The following is a 22,273-nucleotide window of genomic DNA, read 5'->3' on the forward strand; positions in this document are numbered from 1 at the left end:
CAAATTAGTATTGTATCTAGTTATCTAGAGCCAGAAACATATTTCCGCATGTTGCTCAAAGCAGCCAAAGCTACGGAATCCTCTTTGATGAGACTCCTGCCGTTCCCCCTCGATGGACAGAATAAACATAATGAAAAGCAGAATATCAAGGCAGAGATACAGGACCCTAACAGACAAATCCTAGAATACAGCCATCGCCCAAATGGAGACGGATTAATACACTCATGGTCACGCGACTTCAGGCTGTATGTTCAGGGTAGTTTGGGAATAAATCCATTATTTGCTGGGCACTAAAATACTTAGCCGTTTGCTGTATCACACTGTGGCTTTCCCCAGTCGTTTCTAAGATGGACTGCAAATCACTGACGGAATTTTGCTGTAACTGTATCTGGGGCTGCGGGGATTCCTCTCCACAGTCGTTCAGCTGGCTGTTCCAGCCCTGGCCATTCCAGGCTTGGGGGCACCAGGTCTGACTGTTCCAAGTCTGGTGGCTCCACGACTGACTGTTCCAGGTCTGGTTGCTCCACGACTGGCTGTTCCAGGTCTGGTTGCCCCATATTGGAAGGTTTCCGGAAGTGTTCATCAGGTATCCCTGGTGATAGGAATAGAAGCCTGGGTATTCTGGATTTGCAGAGCTGGTCTGAAAGAGAACGGTAGATCAACTGAAAGGCTAGAAAGAAAATCAGGATGGTCTGCAGCCGGGGTTCTAACGCGTTAGCAAGGACCAAAACGAAAAAGCCATGGAAAAGAAAGCAGAGGCATGCCTGGCTGGCTCAGTCAGTAGAGCATGCTACTCTTGATCTCAGGGTCGTGAGTTCAAGCCCCACGCTGGGCATGGAGCCTACTTGAAAAAAAAAAAGAGGAGGAAAATACGTTTCCTGTTACCTGAGTCACAGTGTTGTTATTCTTTGGCCAGTTGTTTTTTTGCCACCTCTTACATTTCATTCTCTGGTTCTGGAACCAGGTCTTAACCTACAAAGAAAAAGGTGACAGGAAAACAGGAAAACATAAAACACCAGTAATGTGGATGTACTAGGGATCAAAGAATATTGTTAACAATTCCCCTCCCCACCCCCCCACCCCCGCCCCGCCCGCAACTACAACTATTTAAAGCTCAGAAAACTGAAACTTCTAGAGTCCTTTCTGAAATCTTGACACCATTTTCTTTTTTTTTTTTAATTTTTTTTTTCAACGTTTATTTATTTTTGGGACAGAGAGAGACAGAGCATGAACGGGGGAGGGGCAGAGAGAGAGGGAGACACAGAATCGGAAACAGGCTCCGAGCCATCAGCCCAGAGCCTGACGCGGGGCTCGAACTCACGGACCGTGAGATCGTGACCTGGCTGAAGTCGGACGCTTAACCGACTGCGCCACCCAGGCGCCCCGACACCATTTTCTATGAATGAATGTCACAGCCCCTCAAGTCAGTTGGCTGCTCTTTAATAAACCGAACCAGTTTGAGAAAAACCACTGCCTATCTATTCTAGAACGTTCACATTAAATGTCTACCTATCTCCCTTTTCATAGTTTACCCACGCCAGTAGTCAGCTAAAGGTACTTTGTTTGCAATAAAGAAGGCTCCCCCATAAGCACGCTTCCATTTAACGTGATAATGGTGGTCATTTCAACTCAAGAAATATGAAATATACCACAAGGACAACTATTTGGAAAATATCAAATCTATTTAAGCATCCAAGAAGCTTAAATTTCCAGGTGATTTGTAAAGTATAAGGTAGAAAATGACATTAAGGAGGACCAGAAGTATTTATATACTTAGACTAAGTATGGCACCAGTGACAGAAAACCATACAATATCGGACTGCAAAATATGCAAGAATACGGAAAATGATTAACCTCGCTAGTAATGAAATGCACACAAACAAGAGAGTCCAGTTTTATTTTAATGAGGAGCAGTGTTGGTTAGGGACTCTCCTAATCTGGAAGATGGGAATACATGCATCTCCTTTGATTAAGGAAAAATCGGCAACATTTTCACGATTTTGGCTTGTGCAACAGGGAAAAGTGGTTAAATAAACCATGGCATATTAACACATTACAACGTTAAAAAAATGGTCACGGGGGGCGCCTGGGTGGCTCAGTCGGTTGAGCGGCCGACTTCGGCTCAGGTCATGATCTCACGATTCGTGAGTTCAAGCCCCGCGTCGGGCTCTGTGCTGACAGCTCAGAGCCTGGAGCCTGTTTCAGATTCTGTGTCTCCCTCTCTCTGACCCTCCCCCCGTTCATGCTGTCTCTGTCTCAAAAACAAATAAACATTAAAAAAAAAAATTAAAAAAAAAATGGTCACGAAACATTGCAAAGATCCTACTCTCATATGAAAATTATCTGTAGGCGGTACCTAAGCCTACAGATGCACACACAGATGTTAGGAAATGCTCATCTGCAAATTGGGTTTTTTATTTCGCACTGCAAGAACAAATAGGCAAACTCTACCTGCTTATAGCTAAGGTTCAGAATGTTGGAAAGTTCTTGCATCTGCTGGAGACTGAGGTATTTCTGTCTCTGAAATCTATCATTGAGTACATATAGCTGGGTCTGAGAGAAGACGGTTCTGATCTTCTGTTTCTTGCCCTGAGCTGGATCGTCCTTCTTCGCGGTGATCTCCTCTGCAGAAGTGGGCAGCACTTTTACTCTGGGGCTGGTGGAAGAATCGGGGCTGTCCTGAACAAGGAGATCCATGCAGGAAGGAAGAGGAGAGACTGTTGGGAATAAAACAACACTTTTCTCTCAAACCTTTCAAATAGCAAATTACATTCACCAACCCATGGTTGTCGAAGCATTTTTTGAGAGCCCTCAACCTCAGAATCAGGTAGTAGGTAAAAATTTACCTCTTGTGTGACCCCCGAACACTTCGCTGATATTTGTAGGATGCCAATCCAATAACTTACTAGTCGCTGCCATCTTACAACCAAGGGACGTGGCCAGTGGCTTACTAGTTGGGAAGCAGAGTGGGACTCAACTTTTTTTTTTTTAAAGACTTTACTTTTTAATGTTTGTTTATTTTTGACAGAGCAGAGCATGCGCATTTGGGAGAGAGAGCGGGGGAGGAGCAGAAAAGGAGGACAAGGATCCCAAGTGGGCTCTGCGGGAGCCCAACACGGGGGGGGGGGGGGGGGGGGCTATTCAGGAACTGAGCTGAAATGGGACACTTAACCAACTCAGCCACCCAGGTGGCCCAAGATTTTATTTTTAAGTAATCCCTATGGCCAACATGGGGCTCGAACTCACAACCTTGAGATCAAGAGTCACATGCTCCACTGACCGAGCCAGCCAGCTGCTCCTCAAACCTCATTGACAAAAGCTTTCTACTGCAAATCGATGCTCAAGAGTCCATGCTGTGACTGTTCAGAAAAGTGGGAATGATCACTGGAGTCCCCTCCCCCCACCGCCCCTATCATGTCCCTTCCTAACTTCGTTTTGTAAAGTTAATCATCCCCTACATCATATTTAATACTGTAGGATCAGTTTCTGGGGACCCTTTAAAATCCAGTTTAGGGGCGCCTGGGTGGCTCAAGTCGGTTAAGTGTCTGACTTCAGCTCCGGTCTTGATCTCCGGGTTGGTGGGTTCGAGCGGCCCGCACCGGGTTCTCTGCGGTCAGCAGAGTCCGCTTTGGACCATTTGTCTCCATCTCTGTCTGCCCACCCCCCCCCCCCCCGCTTGCGTGCGTGCTTCCTCCCCTCCAAAAAAACTAAAAAATATTATATTGCCTAGATTTAGTAGCTGTTTAAACTCTTTAATTTCTACCCTAGTCATGGAATAAAGAGACAGCCTTTACGAGGCAAAAATTCACAATCTTGTGCTTCTTGTAAGTGGGCGAGACCAAGGACTTCAGTGGGGGCATCTCCTAAAAAAAATCGGTCTCTATAAACTTGCACTTGGCTTGCTAAGGAGGACACGCCCACTTGCTCATTCCCGAGCCATTTCTCCCAATCCAGCGCTGTATTTTCAATGTTCGGAATTATAAAAGGGCATCGACATGAAGTTTAGGAAAACCGGGGAACATTAAAATCCAACAATCCAATAAAGCAGTTTCTTAGTCCTTCTCCAACAGCTTGGTTTTAGGGGTATAATCATGTAAACAATGTTTAAACGATTATTTTTACCATGAATCTTAAAAGTGGTTTTTCTCGGGTAAACATTCGTTTACGTTTTCATTTTTAACAATTACTGCCGAATTGATTCACAAAAAAGCGGTGCGGACTTCACAGCAAACTGATCATCCCCCACCCCTGCGATTACCATGTAGAAGCCAACCTGGGTTTCAAATTTGGGCTCTCGCCCCTGAATGTCAGCAGGTTAAAACTTCTGGGATCTTCTATCATAAAATGGGGTGGACATTTCCTCAGGATATAGGGGACTTGAGCATAGCAGGCTCTCAGAAATTCGGAGCTGCCCCAGTTAACGCCCACGGAGCCAAAGAGGCAGGAGAGCCACTGTTGTACGAAGGTAGAACTTTTCAACAAGGTGCGATTCATAATTAGCCACGCCATTTCTGGAACTCCTTGAAAACCCGACAAATCAAAAAGGTGATGCTCATGGCATCCCCTACCCCTAGCTGTGATGTTAGCACTCCTGACTTAATAGTAACATTTACTGTTACTATGTGCTCAGCACCCAGTCTGTTAAGATGTATAGATCAACTCATTTTTCACAACACATTTGTGTTTCCACAGGGCCTATGCACCTAATGCCTCAATTATCCAGTGAGCCATTGAAATGCCAGCGTCCTGCGGCCCTTGTCGCTTACCTGACACCTGGGACCTGGGTGAAAGGGCACGCACCCACCAAGTAACAACTGGGACAGGTGTCGAGAGGCTTGATAGAGGACACCTGCTTTCATTAATGGGCTGTAATTGCTCAAGAGCAAAACGAATGACCCTTCCCCTCCTCAGATTTCACTCTCCCTCAAGGTAATCAGCCTTTCAAGGATTAATTTTCTCTTACCGGTCTCCGTGTGGGGGGTCTCAGCAGATGACATTTGCAAGGGTGCATAATTTTCTTCAGGCCCATCAATCTCAGGCTCTGGAGAAGAGTCCCTAGAATCGGGCACTTCGAGGCAAGGCGGGCATTGGGGCTGAGCTGGATCCGTATTCATGTTGCTGAGTTGAGGGAAGAGAAAAAAAAGAGGGAGATACAGGCTTACGTGTCTAGGTGGAAGAACTTAAAAGAGAAATCTGAAAATCTCCAGATGTAAGAGTATCAGAAAGACAGGATGCAGTGGCGTCACCACCGAAAGGGCCAAGCACCCACCAACCAACCCAATTTAGCAAAAGGTGAAGATTCTGGAGGCTCTAGATTTATAAGGAAAGCTCGCCCATCCTTAGACCCGCCCCTCCCGGCAGCCCCACGCCCACACACACCCTCGAGAATTCTCAGTTAATCCTGTCTGCCAGTCTCACCAAGGCCATTGTCATGCAAAAGGTAGCTGCCGGGTAGTCCAGACTGGGTGGGGAACGGGAAAACTGGGGCCACAGGACCTAGGAGCAAAAGTAAACCCGGCAATTAAATATTTCTGGGTTCACCACGTTTCCATCTTTTAAAATCAAAGATGCACTTGAGGCACCTCAGACGATTGACTCTTCCACTTGGGCAGTTAATATCTTGATCTAAGACCCCGTAGGGTCTCAACATCGAGCTGGTTATGGCAGAAGCTCCAACCACGTAGCTCTATTTTCCTCCTGAGTCCCCCTAAGGTCACAATAAGACGCACATTGTATGTTGCTAAGGCGTCAGTGGATGTTAAAAATAGTACCTGTTTTCAACTCCCTCTTCTTGTTTTTTAGCTGTCGAGAGACAGGCTTGTCTTTGCCCCAGGACTGTTGTCTCCTTTAACAAAAGCCAGAGGAGGGGACCTGTGGCCTGCTGATCTGTAGCTGACTTTGGTGCCTCGTAGGTAATTATGCATTCGCCACCAGTATGGAAAATTTTTCAGTAGTTTTTAGACATGCGTGGCTGGATAGAATCTTGACTCGGTTTCCTCATCTGTACCTTGTCTGTGTTGCTATAACAATTAGAGGAAATAAAGTGCTAAATCCTCATATTTGACACTCAGTGATCTACAAATGGGGGCTATTAATAGGAATTCTGTCTTTATCCTAAGCTCATGAGCTCCAAGTTTGAAATTACCTTTTTGTTGTGTTTATTATTTTCATGCAGCGAATAACATGATAGATTGAGAGCAGTCCTTTCTTATTTCATCTGGGACGTTCCTAGATCTAAAATAATGAAATTTATTGACCTGTAAACCAACCCAACTGAAAAGAGGAAGGTAGAGAAGAACATCCTCCAAGCAAATGATATTCCTGTGAGTGGATTTGCCAACACATTTGCGACAAGTTTCTTTTAGAATCTGTGTTGGACCTCCCGTCTCTTTTTTTTTTTAATGTTTATTTATCTTTGTGATATAGAGAGAGACAGAGCGTGAGCAGGGAAGGGGCAGAGACAGAGGGAGACACAGAATCCAAAGCAGGCTCCAGGCTCTGAGCTGTCAGCACAGAGCCTGACGCGGGGCTCGAACTCCTGAACCGGGAGATCATGACCTGAGCCGAAGTCGGCCTCTTTTTCCTTCTCTGGCTCTTTTTTACATTAGCTTTTCCTTCCCTGGCCCGGCAATTCTGTCATGTCCTGCAATCCTACTCCATCCCCGGTTTCAATTTTTTTTCTTTGTTTTCAGTCAGTTTTCCAAAGGAGCAGTTTTTAGGGTTCGGTTTTAGCAGTACATATGTATAGACAAAGATGACAGTCTGCAGCTTTCAATTCTCCTCCCCACTCCCGAATTCAATATTACAGAAACCTGAGGCACCTGGGTGGCTCAGTTGGCTAAGCTTCCAACTGGCTCAGGTCAAGATCTCAAGGTTCATGAATTCAAGCCCCGCGTCAGGCTCTGTGCTGACAGTTTGGAGCCTGGAGCCTGCTTCGGATTCTGTGTCTCCCTCTCTCTGCGCCCTTCCCCCACTTGCACGGTCTCTCTCTCTCTCTCTCTCAAAAATAAAAATAGACATTAAAAACATTAATATTGGTGAAGCCTAACATTTCTTCCTCTTTTCCAATCTCCCACCCCTAAAAGTAAACCCTTAGCAAATTCCAATTACATATTTTTCTGAGCTGCAAGCTGATTACACCCGTCACATTCTCTGCTACTTGGGTCTCCACCTAGAGCTGCTGGCTTTGCTTCCACGCAAAGAGAGTTTTGCTCATAACTTGAGGATGCCAATTCGTGAGCATAGGAGTACTGCTGGGACCAAAGCATGGAGATAAATTCTATGTAATCTTTTCTTTGTCTTCTCAGACCGTCCTGCTGGAGGGGAAAAGAATACAAACAGGAACATCAAGGAAAAGATGGGTGGAAATACAGTGTGCTCAGGCAGACAGTCTCTGTCTCATTACAAATAGAATATGATTTTTTTATACTTTTTTTTTTTTTAAATTTTTTTTTTTCAACGTTTATTTGTTTTTGGGACAGAGAGAGACAGAGCATGAATGGGGGAGGGGCAGAGAGAGAGGGAGACACAGAATCGGAAACAGGCTCCAGGCTCTGAGCCATCAGCCCAGAGCCCGACGCGGGGCTCGAACTCACGGACCGCGAGATCGTGACCTGCTGAAGTCGGACGCTTAACCGACTGCGCCACCCAGGCGCCCCTATACTTTTTTTTAACTGTTCTTTTATTTATCTTTGAGAGACGCAGCATGAGTGGGGAAGGGCAGAGAGAGAGGGAGACACAGAATCCGAAGCAGGCTCCAGGCTCTGAGCTGTCAGCACAGAGCCCAATGTGGCTCAAACTCACGAACTGTGAGATCATGACCTGAGCCGAAGTCCGATGCTTAACCGATTAAGCCACCCAGGTGGCCCCATAGAATATGATTTCTTTTAATCAAGGGAATGTAATGTTGGATGTGTACTAAACTTATTGTGGTAATCATTTTGCAACATATCGTACATCAGTTCATTATGCTGTGCGCCTTAAGCTAATACAATGTCATATGTCAATTACATCTCAATAAAACCGGGAGAAAAGTAAATTAAGACGCGGAAGGGGCGCCTGGGTGACTCAGTCCGTTGAGCCTCCGACTTCAGCTCAGGTCGTGATCTTGTGGTCCATGAGTTCCAGCCCCGCGTCGGGCTCTGTGCTGACAGCCTGTTTCAGATTCTGTGTCTCTCTCTCTCTCTCTGACCCTCCGCCGTTCATGCCCTGTCTCTCTCTGTCTCAAAAATAAATAAAGGTTAAAAAAAAAAAAATAAGACGCGGAAAACTTGACTTCCTGCCTCTCAATTCGCACAGTTGGTAAACGAGTGCAGTCAAGGCCACCAGACGCCTTTGCCCACAGCTCTCTAAACTGCAGGTACCAGAAGCTTTGTTCTTTGCTGACTGGGATCTTTGCATGAAAGCCTGGCTGAAGTCACCCCTCCCCCATCCGTGTCTTATTGTATCTAGGGTCGGAGCCTCCGGAGAGAAAGACCAAAGGGAAGGGGGCTGGTAGCTAGAAGGCAAACTTAACTACATTCTTTGCCCAGGAAAGCAATTTGAATAAGGTTGAGCATGCTCAGGTAGGTGTTGGAGACCTAGGAATTGTAGGGGTGGGCTGCGTGGGTGGAGGAGGGGTGTGTTACAATGCGCTAGAGTCCAGGGCTGCAAATGCAAACGTGATTTTAGGTTTTGTTTTCCTAGGACCGCCCTCTGGGAAAGAGCTGAAAAAAAAGAGCTAAAAATGAAAAGTATTTTTCAGACAAGATTTATTTCTCACTTTAAAGGTAGGAAACGCACGTTGGGTGACGTAATCCTTTCAGAGCACAGGTGTCCCAACTTTGCACCAGATTTTTGCTGACCTGTCACAAAAAAGAGGAAGTGACAATCATCTGGAGGATGAATATTGACTTCACTGCTCCTGAGTTTAATGTATACATCAAACATGGAATTAATTTCTCACGGACGGGATCGTCGGATTTATTATTGATGCATCATTGTTTTTACCCTGCACCCATTGTCCATTTGAGTTGACTTGGGTGTATCCAAAGTGATAGGCATTCACCTGTTTTCTTTTCACTTAATTCTCAAGTATGTTTCTGCTCCTATTTACGTTCTTTCACTCTGGCTAATAAACCCATTCTATAAGTAACTGTTTCTTGCCTACATACGTACAGACATACGTGTGTATGTATTTATTTACTTCTTATTCAACTAATAATGCATGAGTGCCTATCCTGTGCTAGAGAGAAAAGAAATAATTAAACATCATCTTAATTTTGAGGAGGTAATAGTTTAGTAGAGTAGATGAAAACAGACCAAAAAAAAAAAAAAAAAGAAAGAAAAAGAAAAAGAATGTCCTGGGATGAGTATTGAAAAGAAAAATAAATCCCAAAACGATGTATGTACTGGATGCTAAGGGGGGCCAAACAAGAGAAGGTGTGGTTGGGGAGGGGAATCCGCAAAGCCTTCTTGGAGGATTTTCTGTTGAACCGAGATGGAAAATTGTTGAGAGAATAGGGGAGGGAATTCTCGAAAATGAACACTTTTGGCAAAGAATTATTATTATTTTAGAAAAATAATGGATGGTTAGGAAGAATTATTATTATTATTATTTTAGAGAAAATAATGGGTCATTGGGAAATAGGGGCAAGAGACCTGACAGGTAATGAAGTGACCACAAGTAGCAAAAAAATTTTTTTTTAATATATTTATTTATTTTGGGGAGAATGCAAGCAGGGGAGGGGCAGAGAGAGGGGGACCGAGGATCTTCGTGCTGACAGGCTGACAGAAATGAACCTGGTGGGGTTCTTCTCATCTGGTTCTTCTCATCTCCTTTCATCAAAACGTTAGAATGTACCAAAGCTTAGTTCTCAAACCTCTTTTCTATCTTGACTCACTATATTGGTGATCTTATCCTGTCTTATTACTTTCAATACCATCTATATGCCTTTGACCTTCAAATGTACATCTTTATCCTAGACCTAGTCCCCAAACTCAATCTCATCTATTCAACTGCCTACCTAACATCCCCCACTGGGGCTTCTATAAGGCGTCACAAAATTAATATTTCAAAAACCAAACTCCCAATATTCCTCTTTAGACAGGCTCCTCCTACGGTCTCCGTCTCAGCGTAGAACAATTCCACCTTTTCAGTTGTTCAGGCCAAAACCTTAAGGCCATCTTTGTTGATGTTTTTGTGTCTTCCAATGTTTCTTTCTTCAATGGTTGGAGTATTTTTTTTTTAATGTTTGTTTATTTTTGAGGGACAGAGGGAGAGAGAGAGAGAGCAGGAGGGCGTGGGGGAGGGGCAGAGAGAGAGGGAGGCAGAGGATCAGCAGCAGGCGAAGGGGGTTCTGTGCTGACAGCAGCGAGCCCCATGTCGGGGCTCAAACTCACAAACCACAACCATGAGATCGTGACCTGAGCCCGAGTCAGACGCTTAACCAACTGAGCCGCTCAGGCGCCCCTGTGGGAGTGAATTTTGATCATCACATGGGCCAGGGCTTAGAGAGCCAGCAGAGCAGCAAGAAATGGTTATTTATTTTACTTTTATGTATTTGTTATTTTTATTTACTTTATAGCCCGTGATGGGGCTTGAACTCACAAACCCTGAGATCATGACCCGAGTCGGAATCAAGAGTCTGATGCTTAACAGTCTCAGCTACCCAAGGTGCCCCATGGTTATGTTCTTTTAGAGAACATGTATATATTGGTTATTGCCTGTGTCACAAGAGAGCCAGGGGCTTGAAATTACTTGTGTCCAAGCTGCGTTTGACCTTTTCTAAAGTATCTCCCAGGTTACCAGTCTACCCAAACCACCATCTGTCCCTTGGATGATTCCAGTAGCTTCCCAACTGGTCTCTATGTTTGCACCCTAGCCTTCCTGTTATCTAGTCTTCAACATATTGTCCAGAATGAATTTTTGTTAAGACAAGTCATATCAAGCTATTCCTTTGCTTAAAATCCCCGTTCGGTGTTATCACATTTACAGTCACAGATTGAAGTCCTGGATTAAGGTGAACCTCTTCTGGCCTTGTAAGACTCTGTCCTGTCACCTTGTGTTCTCCACCCTCCTAGCTGGCCTCCTAACTGATCCTGGAACAAGCCAGGAAATCTCCAGAATCAGGGCTTTTGCTATCATTCTTATCTCTCCCGATCGGTTCTTCCCCTAGAAATCTAAGCAGCTTGATCTCTCCACTCCTTTACATCCTTAACATTACCTTCTCAAAAATGTCCCGCACTCCCTATCATTTTCCACTTTGGTGTTTCTTTTTTTTTTCTCACTATTATTATTTTTTAATGTTTTTTTTATATATTTTTTTAACGTTTATTTATTTTTGAGACAGAGAGAGACAGAGCATGAACGGGGGAGGGGCAGAGAGAGAGGGAGACACAGAATCGGAAGCAGGCTCCAGGCTCGGAGCCATCAGCCCAGAGCCCGCCGCGGGGCTCGAACTCACGGACCGCGAGATCGTGACCTGAGCTGAAGTCGGCCGCCCAACCGACTGAGCCACCCAGGCGCCCCTAATGTTTATTTATTTTTGACAGAGAGAGAGAGAGAGAGAGACAGAGATGGAGACAGAGCATGAGTGGGGGAGGGGCAGAGAGAGAAGGAGACATAGAATTCCAAGTAGGCTCCAGGCTCCGAGCTGTCAGCACAGAGCCTGACGCCGGGCTCAAACTCACAGACCTCGGAGATCATGACCTGAGCTGAAGTCAGATGCTCAACCGCTCAATCGACTGAGCCAACCAGGCGCCCCTCTTTTGCTTTTTCTTCAGACCTCCTGTCACCATCTGACACAATATATATTTGCTCTATCCTCATCTGTCTATATCATCTCTCATCTGTCTATCATCTTCTATTTCCCTACAACTAAAATATAAGCTAAGGGGTACTTGGCTGGCTCAGTCAGAAGAGCGTGTGACTCTTGATCTCAGGGTCATGGGTTCAAGCCCCACGTTGTGTGTAGAGATGAGTAAAATAAAAAAAAAATAAATTTCTAAAACATTGTTAAAATATAACTACGTGATGGGGCCCTTGGCTGGCTCAGTCGGGAGGAGCATGTGACTCTTGATCTTGGGGTTGTGAGTTCGAGCCCCGTGTTGGGTGTAGAGATCACTTGAATATAAATAAAAACTTTTTAAAAATCTTAAAAATACGGCGCCTGGGTGGCTCAGTCAGCTAAGCGTCTGACTTTGGCTCAGGTTATGATCTCACGGTTTGTGGGTTCGAGCCCCACACCGGGCTCTGTGCGGTCAGCATTGGAGCTGCTTCAGATCCTCTCCTCCTCTCTCTGTCCCCCTCTCTCTCTGCCCCTCCCCTGCTGGTTCTCTCTCTTTCTGTCTCAAAGTAAATAAACTTTAAAAAAATGTAAAAAACAAAAAGCTTCTTTTTAATCTTACAAAATAAAAATATAAGCTATGTGAGGACAGTTATTTGAATTTTTGCCAGTTTTGTTCCGTGTAGTATTCCAGCCCTAGAAGAGTGCGGCTGTCCTCATCAGCATCACTTGTGAGCTTGTTAGGGACACAAATGGGTGGGCTTAGAACTCCAGAATAGGAATCTGTGGTGGAGGGGACTGGGAATCTGTTTAAAAAGTTCTCCAGGTGATCCTTTAGTATGCCATTGTTTTGAGAAGTACTATCTAGAAAAGTACCAGGAAAATAATAGATATTCAGTCATTATTTGTTGATGAAGGAATGGGTTTAAAGGAGACCTAGGGCTTTGTAAGCAAATAGAGGGCAGGAGGCATTTCCTTATATTTAAATATTAAGCTGCATTTCAATTAATAATCTTTAAAAAGCAACAATGCTCTTTGCCTCAAGTCTCCTAAACTGTATTCAGTGAGCCTGAAGCTCTTCTAAAAGAGTCAACCTTGATTTGCAACAAACAATCCGTCTTTCTGGCTCCTCTGGGAGATAGATTACCCTCAATTTACCTGTGTTATCAGGATGAACCACACCACCAAGGCTGCTGGTTTAGAGATAGCTAGGAGAGCAAAACCACACTTTTTTCCCCTAAAAGAAACTTACTATGAAAAACTTCACACTTTTTTAAAAAATGTTTTTTATTTATTTTTAAGAGAGAGAGAGAGAGAGAGAGCAGGGGAGGGGCAGAGAGAGAGGGAGACATAGAATCTGATGCAGGCTCCAGGCTCTGAGCTGTCAGTACAGAGCCCGCTGTGGGGCTCGAACTCACAGACCGCGAAATCATGACCTGAGCCGAAGTCAGACACTTAAGTGACTGAGCCACCCAGGCGCCCCGAAAAACTTCACACTTACATGGTGGATAATATGATAAACCTTGATAATATATGTCATCCACTTCAAGTAATTCATGGCCACTTTATTTCATCCAGTGACTTTACCGTGAGCACAAGTTTCAAAGTTCCGTAAAAATTCACCCAGTAGGGGCACCTGGCTGGCTCAGCCGCTAGAGCACGTGACTCTTGATCTCAGGGTTGTAAGTTTGAGTCCCATGTAGGGTGGAGAGATTACTTAAAAATTAACATCCTTTAAAAAAAAAAAAGTTTATTTATTTTTGAGAGAGAGCATGAGCTTGACCAGGGGAGGGGCAGAGAGAACCCCAAGCAGGCTCCGCACGGTCAGCACAGAGCCCAATGCAGGATCTCACAAACCAAACCGCAGGATCAAGAATCGGCCCTTCGGGGCGCCTGGGTGGCGCAGTCGGTTAAGCGTCCGACTTCAGCCAGGTCACGATCTCGCGGTCCGTGAGTTCGAGCCCCGCGTCGGGCTCTGGGCTGATGGCTCAGAGCCTGGAGCCTGTTTCCGATTCTGTGTCTCCCTCTCTCTCTGCCCCTCCCCCGTTCATGCTCTGTCTCTCTCTGTCCCAAAAATAAATAAACGTTGAAAAAAAAAAAAAAAGAATCGGCCCTTCGGTTGAATCGGCCCTTCAACCGACACAGGCACGCAGGGCTGCCCCCCACCCCCAATCTTAAAAAAAATTTCACCCTACAAAATAGGTGACATATCACTGACTCCTTTTTCCACCACCCAAACTTCTATTCAGTCAATAACTATGTCAGGTCACTTATTCGGGCTGCCATCTTAATGGCCTCACTTGACCCTTGTCCAAGCACCGTCTCTTGCCCCCATCTCTGTCCGCCTCCAGTGAACCTTCCACACGCCGAACCAACTCTGTGCCAGGGTGATTTACTTTCCATTCAGCCTTACTGTCCCTCTGCTTAAGTGTTGGCTAAGGAAGCACGCAGTCATCACTCTGCCTGCCTCTCAAGCCAGTTCCAAGCCTTGGCAAATTGTTCTACCCAAGCAATCCCCTCCACCCTGAATGCTTCCCTCCGGCTCTTTGTTTGGTTCGTGTTTTTAGGGTTTTTTTTTCTTAAGCTTTTTTTTTTTCCTGCCTTATCTTTTTTTTTTTAATTAAAAAAAGTTTTTAATGTTTATTTATTTTTGAGAGAAAGAGAGTGAGCAGGAGAGGGGCAGATACAGAAGCCAAAGCAGGCTCCAGGCTCGGGGCTGTCAGCACAGAGACGGACATGGGGCTCGAACTCATGAACCATGAGATGACGGCCTGAACCAAAGTCAGAGGCTTAACTGACGGAGCCACCCAGGCACCTCTTCCTTGGTTATCTTTTAAGACACAGATCGGGCATCACCTTCCACAGTCGCCTTCTCTGGGTGAATTAGATGTCCCTCTTCTGTACCTCAATCTTCCCACAGCAGTGGTCACTGCATTTTAGTTGTTAGTTTTTATGTTTGGAATAATAATAACTGGCGGGAATAATAACTCCTTAAGGGCCTGGTTTATTTCTAGAACCTAATGCAATGCTACTCCAAGTATAGTCCTTTCTGGCAACATCGGCATCACCTAAGCACTTGTTAGAAGTCAAAATCAGGGGCGCCTGGGTGGCTCAGTCGGTTGAGCGTCCGACTTCGGCTCAGGTCACGATCTCGCGGTCCGTGGGTTCGAGCCCCGCGGCGGGCTCTGGGCTGATGGCTCCGAGCCTGGAGCCTGCTTCCGATTCTGTGTCTCCCTCTCTCTCTGCCCCTTCCCCGTTCATGCTCTGTCTCTCTCGGTCTCAAAAATAAATAAACTTAAAAAAAAAAAAAAAGAAGTCAAAATCATTGGGGCGCCCGGGTGGCTCAGTGGGTTGAGCGTCCGACTTCGGCTCAGGTCATGATATCACGGTTGGTGAGTTCAAGCCGCACGTCAGGCTCTGTGCTGACTGCTCAGAGCCTGGAACCTGCTTCGGACTCGGATTCTGTGTCTCCCTCTCCCTCTGCCCCTCCCCCGCTCATGCTCTGTCTCTCCCTCTGTCAAAAATAAATAAACATTAAAAAAGAATTAAAAGAAAAAGTCAAAATCATGGGCTCGGTGTTATCCCAGACCTACTGAGTCAGCATCTCGGGGAGTGGGACCCAAGAATCTGGCTTTTATTTTATTTTATTTTTAGTGTGTGTTTATTTTGAGAGAGTGTGTGTGCACACTAGTCGGGGGAGGGACAGAAAGAGAGAGAGAGAGAGAGAGAGAGAGAATCCCAAACAGGCTCTGGGTGCTGTCGGCACTGAGCCGGACATGGGCTCCATCTCACGGAAGTGTGGGGTCAAGACTTGAGCCGAAATCAAGAGTCAGACGCTTAACTTACTGAGCCCCCCAGGTCCCCCAAGAATCTGTTTTTCAGGAATCTGTAATTCTTGTGCATCCAGTAGTTTGAGAACCAGTGCTCTAGAATACAGTGCGTAGCAGTAGCAAAAAAAATCTCAATACATATGGTTTTAAGTCTTTTTTTTTGAATGTTTAGTTTTGAGAGAGAGAAAAAGAGAGGGAGAGAAAGCTGGGGAGGGACAGAGAAAGAGGGGGACAGATCTGACGCCGGGTCTACTTCACAGCGGCAAGCCCAACGCAGGGCAATGCAGGGCTCGAACTCACGAACTGAGATCATGACCTGAGCCGAAGTCGGAGGCTCAGCCAACTGAGCCACCCAGGATCCCTTCAATACATCTGTATTGAATTAATCAGCTCATGTGGTTAAAACACTGATATTCAGAAAACTGGAGAATTACAAGAACTCTCAAAAAAAGAAAAAAATCCCCCCCCCCACCCAACCATCTTCTTCCCTGTGGCTCTGTTTTGCATTTGTCAGAGTTTACTCTAACTAAAGGCTTTTAATATTTAAGAACTGAATTCCTAGGTGTAGCGAATTCTAAGGTGTCCCTGTGGAGACCTCTCAAGGGTAAACTGAATTGGCAAAGAGCCTTGACCCTGAGCCACACTATGGATATCGAGGCTACTCCCTGTTTCCCACCCTACCCTCAGGGGATCTTGACCCAATGACAAAAGGGAATCCTTTCTCGTCCTTAGCGGGGCTAGCCCCCAGGGAGAGGAGACATACCTAAGGATGTCCAGCAAAAATTTTCCAAGTATAAAATTGCTCTGGAACAAGCCCGGAAGAGAAGTGGGCTTCTCGATTTCTCAGTAGGTGTGAGAGAATGAGGAAGAAGAAGAACTTGGAAAAAGTAGGTGGTGGGAGGGGCTGGGGGGAGAATAAAGGGAAAAATCTAACACCTTACTAGTTGCTCTAATTTGCTGGTAGTGGGATTAGATAAAGCTGTTGACTCTCAAAATACCACATCTAAATATTTTACATAGAATATCTCTGGATACCAGAGTATTCTAATATTATAAAAGGACTAGAGGAAGAGGTAACAAGAGCATCCTGCCTTCCAGGAGTAAGTAAGTTTAATTGTGAAAAACGAGTTCAAGGATAAGGCAACTAGTTTGATGTTGAAAAAGGAATTCAAATTTTAAGGAAGCATTTAAGGAAGCATTTGTTGAATGCACTAGAAAGGGTTAGGGCAAGATGAAACAAGGCTTTTTCTTTTCTTTCTTTTTTTTTAAAATTAATACTGAGAAATTACTTGCATAGAATGAACAAATCTCAAGTTGTACAGCTTGGTGAATTTTTTTTACTTATGTATGCAGATCAAGTTACAACCACCCAAATGAAGACAGAAGCCTTCTAGCACCCCAGGAGGCCGGCTTGCATTTTTGTTAAAGGCTCAGAATCTCAAAATCCAATGTCTCTCAGACCTTTGTCAACTTCTTTTGTGTTTTAGATATAAGGTAAGACAGCCTGAACTTTTAAAAAAATTTTAAAAATGTTTATTTTTGAGAGAGAGAGAGAGAGAGCAGGGGAGGGGCAGAGAGAGAGAGGGAGACACAGAATCCTAAGCAAACTCTAGGCTCTGAGTTGTCAGCACAGAGCCCAGAGCCTGACAACGGGCTCAAACCCACAAACCATGAGAACATGACCTGAGCCTAAGTCGGAGGCTTAACTGACTGAAATTCGGTTCAGGCGCCCCTGAATTTTTTTTCTGAAATAGGCTCCACACCCAACTCAACTGACTGAGCCAGCCTGGCGCCCCCACCAGCCTGAATTTGAATCCCCATTCTACCCACTAGCTATGTGACAAGGTTCACATTTCTGTGCCTCAGTTTCCTTCCTATGAATAACAAAGAGTGAGATAATACAAACCGATCAGATTTGGACGCGGTATTTTGGAAGTGCTCCGTAAGTGTTAGCTCTTATTATTTTCTCTATGCAAGCTATATTTTAGGGAAACCATGAATTCATTCACCCAACAAATACCTATTAGCATCTCTGAAATGTCAAGTGCTAGGAAAAAGAAATGAGTTAGCGTGCTTCCTGTACCAAAGTACTTTATAGCATAGTATGGAAAAGAAGCCATGCGAACGAATGCGTGCGTGAAGATATTATGAAACTGGGGTATGAATATGGGGTAGGCAGAAGGAGTACAAAGGAGGGACTTCTGTGTTGGAGGGAAACGAGTTAAGAATGTCATCATACCTGGCGTCAGCTGGCTCAGGGTCGGGCCAAGATGTGGTGTGTGGAGAGCCTCTGAGGCAAGTCCTGGGCCTTAGCTTCCCACTGCTGACCCTCCGGCCGCCTTTCCTCTGTCCTCACTTCGTGGGGAAACCACTCGTCATGTTTGTCTTGGGCAGTCCCAGCACTGGCAAGGGGACCCAGTGTGCATCGTAGAGAAAATGAGCTACACATACCTGTTTGCAGGAGAACTTCTTCGTGATGAAAGTAAGAGCCCAGATTCACGGGATGGTGGACTCACTGAAAAGTGCATTGAAGATGAAAATACCGTGGGGCACCTGGGTGAAGTCGGTTAAGGTCCGACGTCAGCTCAGGTCATGATCTCGCGGTTCGTGGGTTCATGTTTCTCTTCGGGCTCTGTGCTGATGTCTCAGAGCCTGGAGACAGCTTCAGATTCTGTGCCTCCCTCTCCGTCTCTCCCCCCGCTTGTGCTCCGTCTCTCAAAGGTAAATAAACCTTAAAAAAAAAAAAAGATGGAAAGATTGTGCCAGTTGAGATAACCATCAGTTTGTCAAAGAAGAAAATGGATCAGACAATGGCTGCCAATGCTCAAAAGAATGGATTCTTGATTGATGGGTTTCCAAGGAATCAAGACAACCTTTAAGGTTGGAACAAGACCATGGATAGGCAGGCAGATGGAACTTTCGTTCTGTCTTTTGACTGTAATAGTGAGATCTGTATTGAACAATGTCTTGAGAGGGGAAAGGGTAGTGGTAGAAGCGATGACAACAAAGAGAGCTTGGGACAGAGAATTCAGACCTATCTTCAGTCAACAAAACCAATCATTGATACGAAGAGATGGGGAAAGTTGAAAAAAATAGATGCCTCTGGCCTGGATGACTCAGTCGGTTGAGCATCTGACTCTTGATTTTGACTTACGTCATGATTCCTCCATTCATGAGTTCAAGCCCCACGTTGGGGCTCTGCGCTGACAGTGCAAAGCCTGCTTGGGATCCTCCCTCTTACCTCTCTCTCTGTCCCTCCCCCACTCACACGTGCTCTCTGTCTCCCAAGATAAATCAATAAAAATTTAAAAACAACAACAAAAAAAGAAAATAGATGTCCTAAGTCTGTTGATGAAGTTTTCGATGGAGTTGTGAAGATTTTTTTTTATAATTTTTTTCACGTTTATTTTCTAGAGAAAAGAGAAAGAGAGAGAGACAGAGCGTGAGGGGGGGGATGGGCAGAGAGAGAGGGAGACACAGAATCTGAAGCAGGCTCCAGGCTCTGAGCTGTCAGCACAGAACCCAATGTGGGCTCAAACCCATGAACCATGAGATCATGACCTGAGCGGAAGTAGATGCTCGACTGACTGAGCCACCCAGGCGCCCCGGAAATTGTGAAGATTTTTGACAAAGAAGGCTGACTCTAAACCTGAAACCATCCTTGAAATCATGCTTGAATATTGCTTTGATAGCTGCTATTACAACCCCCTTTGAAGGCGGTTTTAATCTTTCATAATTACCTCTTAATGGCTAGAAAGTATGTAGTAAGACAAATTAAATTAAAACATTTTTTAAATGTTTATTTTTGAGAGAGAGAGACAGAGACAGAGTGCTATCTAGGGAAGCACAGAGACAGGGAGACCCAGAATCCGAAGCAGGCTCCAGGCTCTGAGCTGTCAGCACAGGACCCGGTGCAGGGCTCCAACTCAGGAGCCACGAGATCATGACCTGAGCCAAGGTCAGACGCTTAACCAACTGAGCCACCCAGGCGCCCCGACCAATTGCATTTTTTATTTTTGATTTTTTTGGTCACAGGAGTAGATCATGAATTCGGGTCTAACTTCATCTTAGCTATGGTAACCACAAAACAAAGAAGGATATCAGCTAGTTCTTTGTTTTTCCTCAAAAAAGCATATCCCTTTTATAGTTTGTGCCTTCTGTGAGCAGAGCTTTAGTCTGTGTGTATATCCCTTTAGTAATTACAACACGTTAGGATTAAGGATTTTCTACTTCCTTGTTTTCTTGCAGGTTTTTTTTTTTTTCAACGTTTATTTATTTTTGGGACAGAGAGAGACAGAGCACGAATGGGGGAGGGGCAGAGAGAGAGGGAGACACAGAACCGGAAACAGGCTCCAGGCTCCGAGCCATCAGCCCAGAGCCCGACGCGGGGCTCGAACTCACAGACCGCGAGATCGTGACCTGGCTGAAGTCGGACGCTTAACCGACTGCGCCACCCAGGCGCCCCTTCTTGCAGGTTTTAAATTTCCAACATTTTAAGTGAATTTTATGGACCAAATTCCACAGGAATTTTTGTGTGGTCAGTTCTTGCAAAATGTGTTTGATAAACTCATAAAATGAATTCCTAGAAGTGTTTTAGTATTTATCAAATAACTGAGCATTTCCTATAGGAAGGTAAGAAACCTTAGGCTTTGTTTTATTGCAATTTACAGAAAGTTGTGTGACAAGGCATCTTTTTTGCTTCCAGGGATCGTGATGGGGTCACTGGGGGTTCGGAGCCTGGCAGAATTATCAGCTTTAGTGTGACATGAATCGGAGGGTTAGGGGCAAGGATCACATCTAATGACATGTGTTCCTGTGCCCTTTTATATAAGCGTTATTCATTATTAAACTGATTTTTAACAAAATTCCTAGCAGTGGAACCTTGAGATGCATGTACTAGGCTTATGGTAAAATGATTTGGTTAGTGTTTTGTTATTTTGATTTTTACTTACGCTTATTTTTGAGAGAGAGGGAGACAGAGCACGAGTGGGGGAGGGGCAGAAAGAGAGGAAGACAGAATCAGAAGCTGGCTCCAGGCCCTGAGGGGTCAGCACAGAGCCGGATGGGACTCGAACTCACCAATCATGGGATCATGGGATCGTGACCTGAGCCAAAGTTGGACGCTGAACCGACTGAGCTACCCAGGAGCTCCTGGTTAGTGTTTTAGTAACGCTTCATTGGAATTTCTTTTGTTTGTTTGTTTTCTTTTTTTTTTTTTTTTGCTTTTAAAGTTTATTTATTTATTTCAAAAGAGAGAGAGGGAGGGAGAGAGGAAAGGAAGGAGGGAAAATCCCAAGCAAGCTCCACACTGTCAGCTCAGAGCCTGACGTGGCTTGATCTCAGGAATCTCAGGAACTGTGAGATCATGACCTGAGCTGAAATCTAGAGTCTGAAGCTTAACCTACTGAGCCACCCAAGAGCTCCCCCTCTGCCCCCCCACCCACTTAATATTCATATAAAGGTAAAATAAACATTTCAATAGGAAAGATCTTTGGCCCATCTCACTCCCATTGGAGTACTGCAGGGAGTCCAGGAGACCGTAGGTAGGGTGTGGTGGGGACTAAAATGATGACAGGGACGGAGGTTGTGTACAGACACAGCCGTGTGGGCTTTCACTCCCTGAGACTGACCTGGCTACCTCCACTGCTGAGTGCCCCGTCTGCTTGTAGCAAAGACCAATACTGCATCCCCAACATGGCGCCATTCCCTGGGGTGGGCGATCAGCCATCTACCTAGCGGCCGGTTGATTACACTGGATGGCTTCCACCTTGGAAGAGGGAACACTTTGTTCTTCTTGAAATGGACACTTACTCTGTGTATGAATTTGCCTTCCCTGAGTGCAGTGCTTCTGCCAAAACTACCATCTGTGGACCTCCAGAATGCATTATCCACACAGCATTGCTTCTGATTGAGGAGCTCACTTGGTTGCAAAGTGAGCCCCTGTTTATGGAATTTACTGGTCTCGCAATGTTTCCCATCATCCTAAAGGGGCTGGGTTGATAAAATAGTGGAACAGACTTTGGAAGACTCAGTTACAGTGCCAACCAGGTAGTGATACCTTTCGGGGCTGGGGCAGTGTCCTCCATTAGGCTGTGTGTGCTCCAAATCATCCAGTACATGGTGTTGTTTTCCCATAGCCAGAATTTACATGTCCAGGAATCCAAGGCGTAGAAATAGGAGTGATATCCCCTACTGCTGTCTCTAGTGACCCACTAGCAAAATTTTGCTTCCAGTCCCCCTGGAGCTATGCCCTGCTGGTCTAGAGATCATGCCCTACCGTTAAGGTCAATAGAAAATTATAATAACCCAATCTAGGGAGGACACTAGTGGCTTAGACCCCTGAGGAATGAAGGTTTAAGTCACTACCAGGAAAAAAATTACCAGCTGAAGTGCTGGTTGAGGACACAAAGAATACGTTGTAGTCTTTTGATAAGTTTGATGAGTATAATGCAATATTGTTGTCTATAGTCACTATACTTACATTAGATCTCTATTGCTTATTTACTACTCGTTGGGTTCAAAGGGAATATGGAATGGAAAATGAAAGAAAGTAGATATAAACGTCACCTGTGACCATGTGATCAATTTCAGAAACAAAGCCTGTGATTGTTGTAAGTGTTTCTTCCCTTTTTTGTTATTGTATAAATCTACTCCCGGCTCCTATAACAGAATATCACA

The 22,273-nt window shown here is 45.1% G+C and overlaps 1 protein-coding gene and 1 pseudogene across 1 annotated transcript; one reads left to right on the forward strand and one right to left on the reverse strand.

Moving 5' to 3' along the window:
- Positions 1-238: 238 nt before the first annotated feature.
- Positions 239-5,114, reverse strand: NANOG (Nanog homeobox). Its single transcript, XM_047065108.1, has 4 exons — positions 4,964-5,114; positions 2,452-2,717; positions 886-972; positions 239-640 (listed from the first exon to the last, which is right to left on the reverse strand). The coding sequence occupies exons 1-4, from the start codon at positions 5,112-5,114 to the stop codon at positions 239-241; spliced, it is 906 nt and encodes a 301-aa protein (XP_046921064.1).
- A 12,708-nt stretch (positions 5,115-17,822) lies between these two features.
- Positions 17,823-21,858, forward strand: LOC124501847 (UMP-CMP kinase-like; annotated as a pseudogene).
- Positions 21,859-22,273: the final 415 nt, after the last annotated feature.

The sequence above is a fragment of the Lynx rufus genome, unplaced genomic scaffold (assembly GCF_022079265.1).
Source record: "Lynx rufus isolate CCGP_SWC_20201006 ecotype Redwood Valley unplaced genomic scaffold, mLynRuf1.p SCAF_7, whole genome shotgun sequence".
NCBI lineage: Eukaryota > Metazoa > Chordata > Mammalia > Carnivora > Felidae > Lynx > Lynx rufus.

Coding starts and splice junctions, on each gene's coding strand:
- NANOG (XM_047065108.1), bottom strand. CDS start 5,114: ATGAATACGGATCCAGCTCAGCCCCAATGCCCGCCTTGCCTCGAAGTG. Junction 2,718..4,963: donor GACCCCCCACACGGAGACCG/GTAAGAGAAAAT, acceptor TATTCCCAACAG/TCTCTCCTCTTCCTTCCTGC. Junction 641..885: donor ATAACAACACTGTGACTCAG/GTAACAGGAAAC, acceptor GTTCTCTTTCAG/ACCAGCTCTGCAAATCCAGA.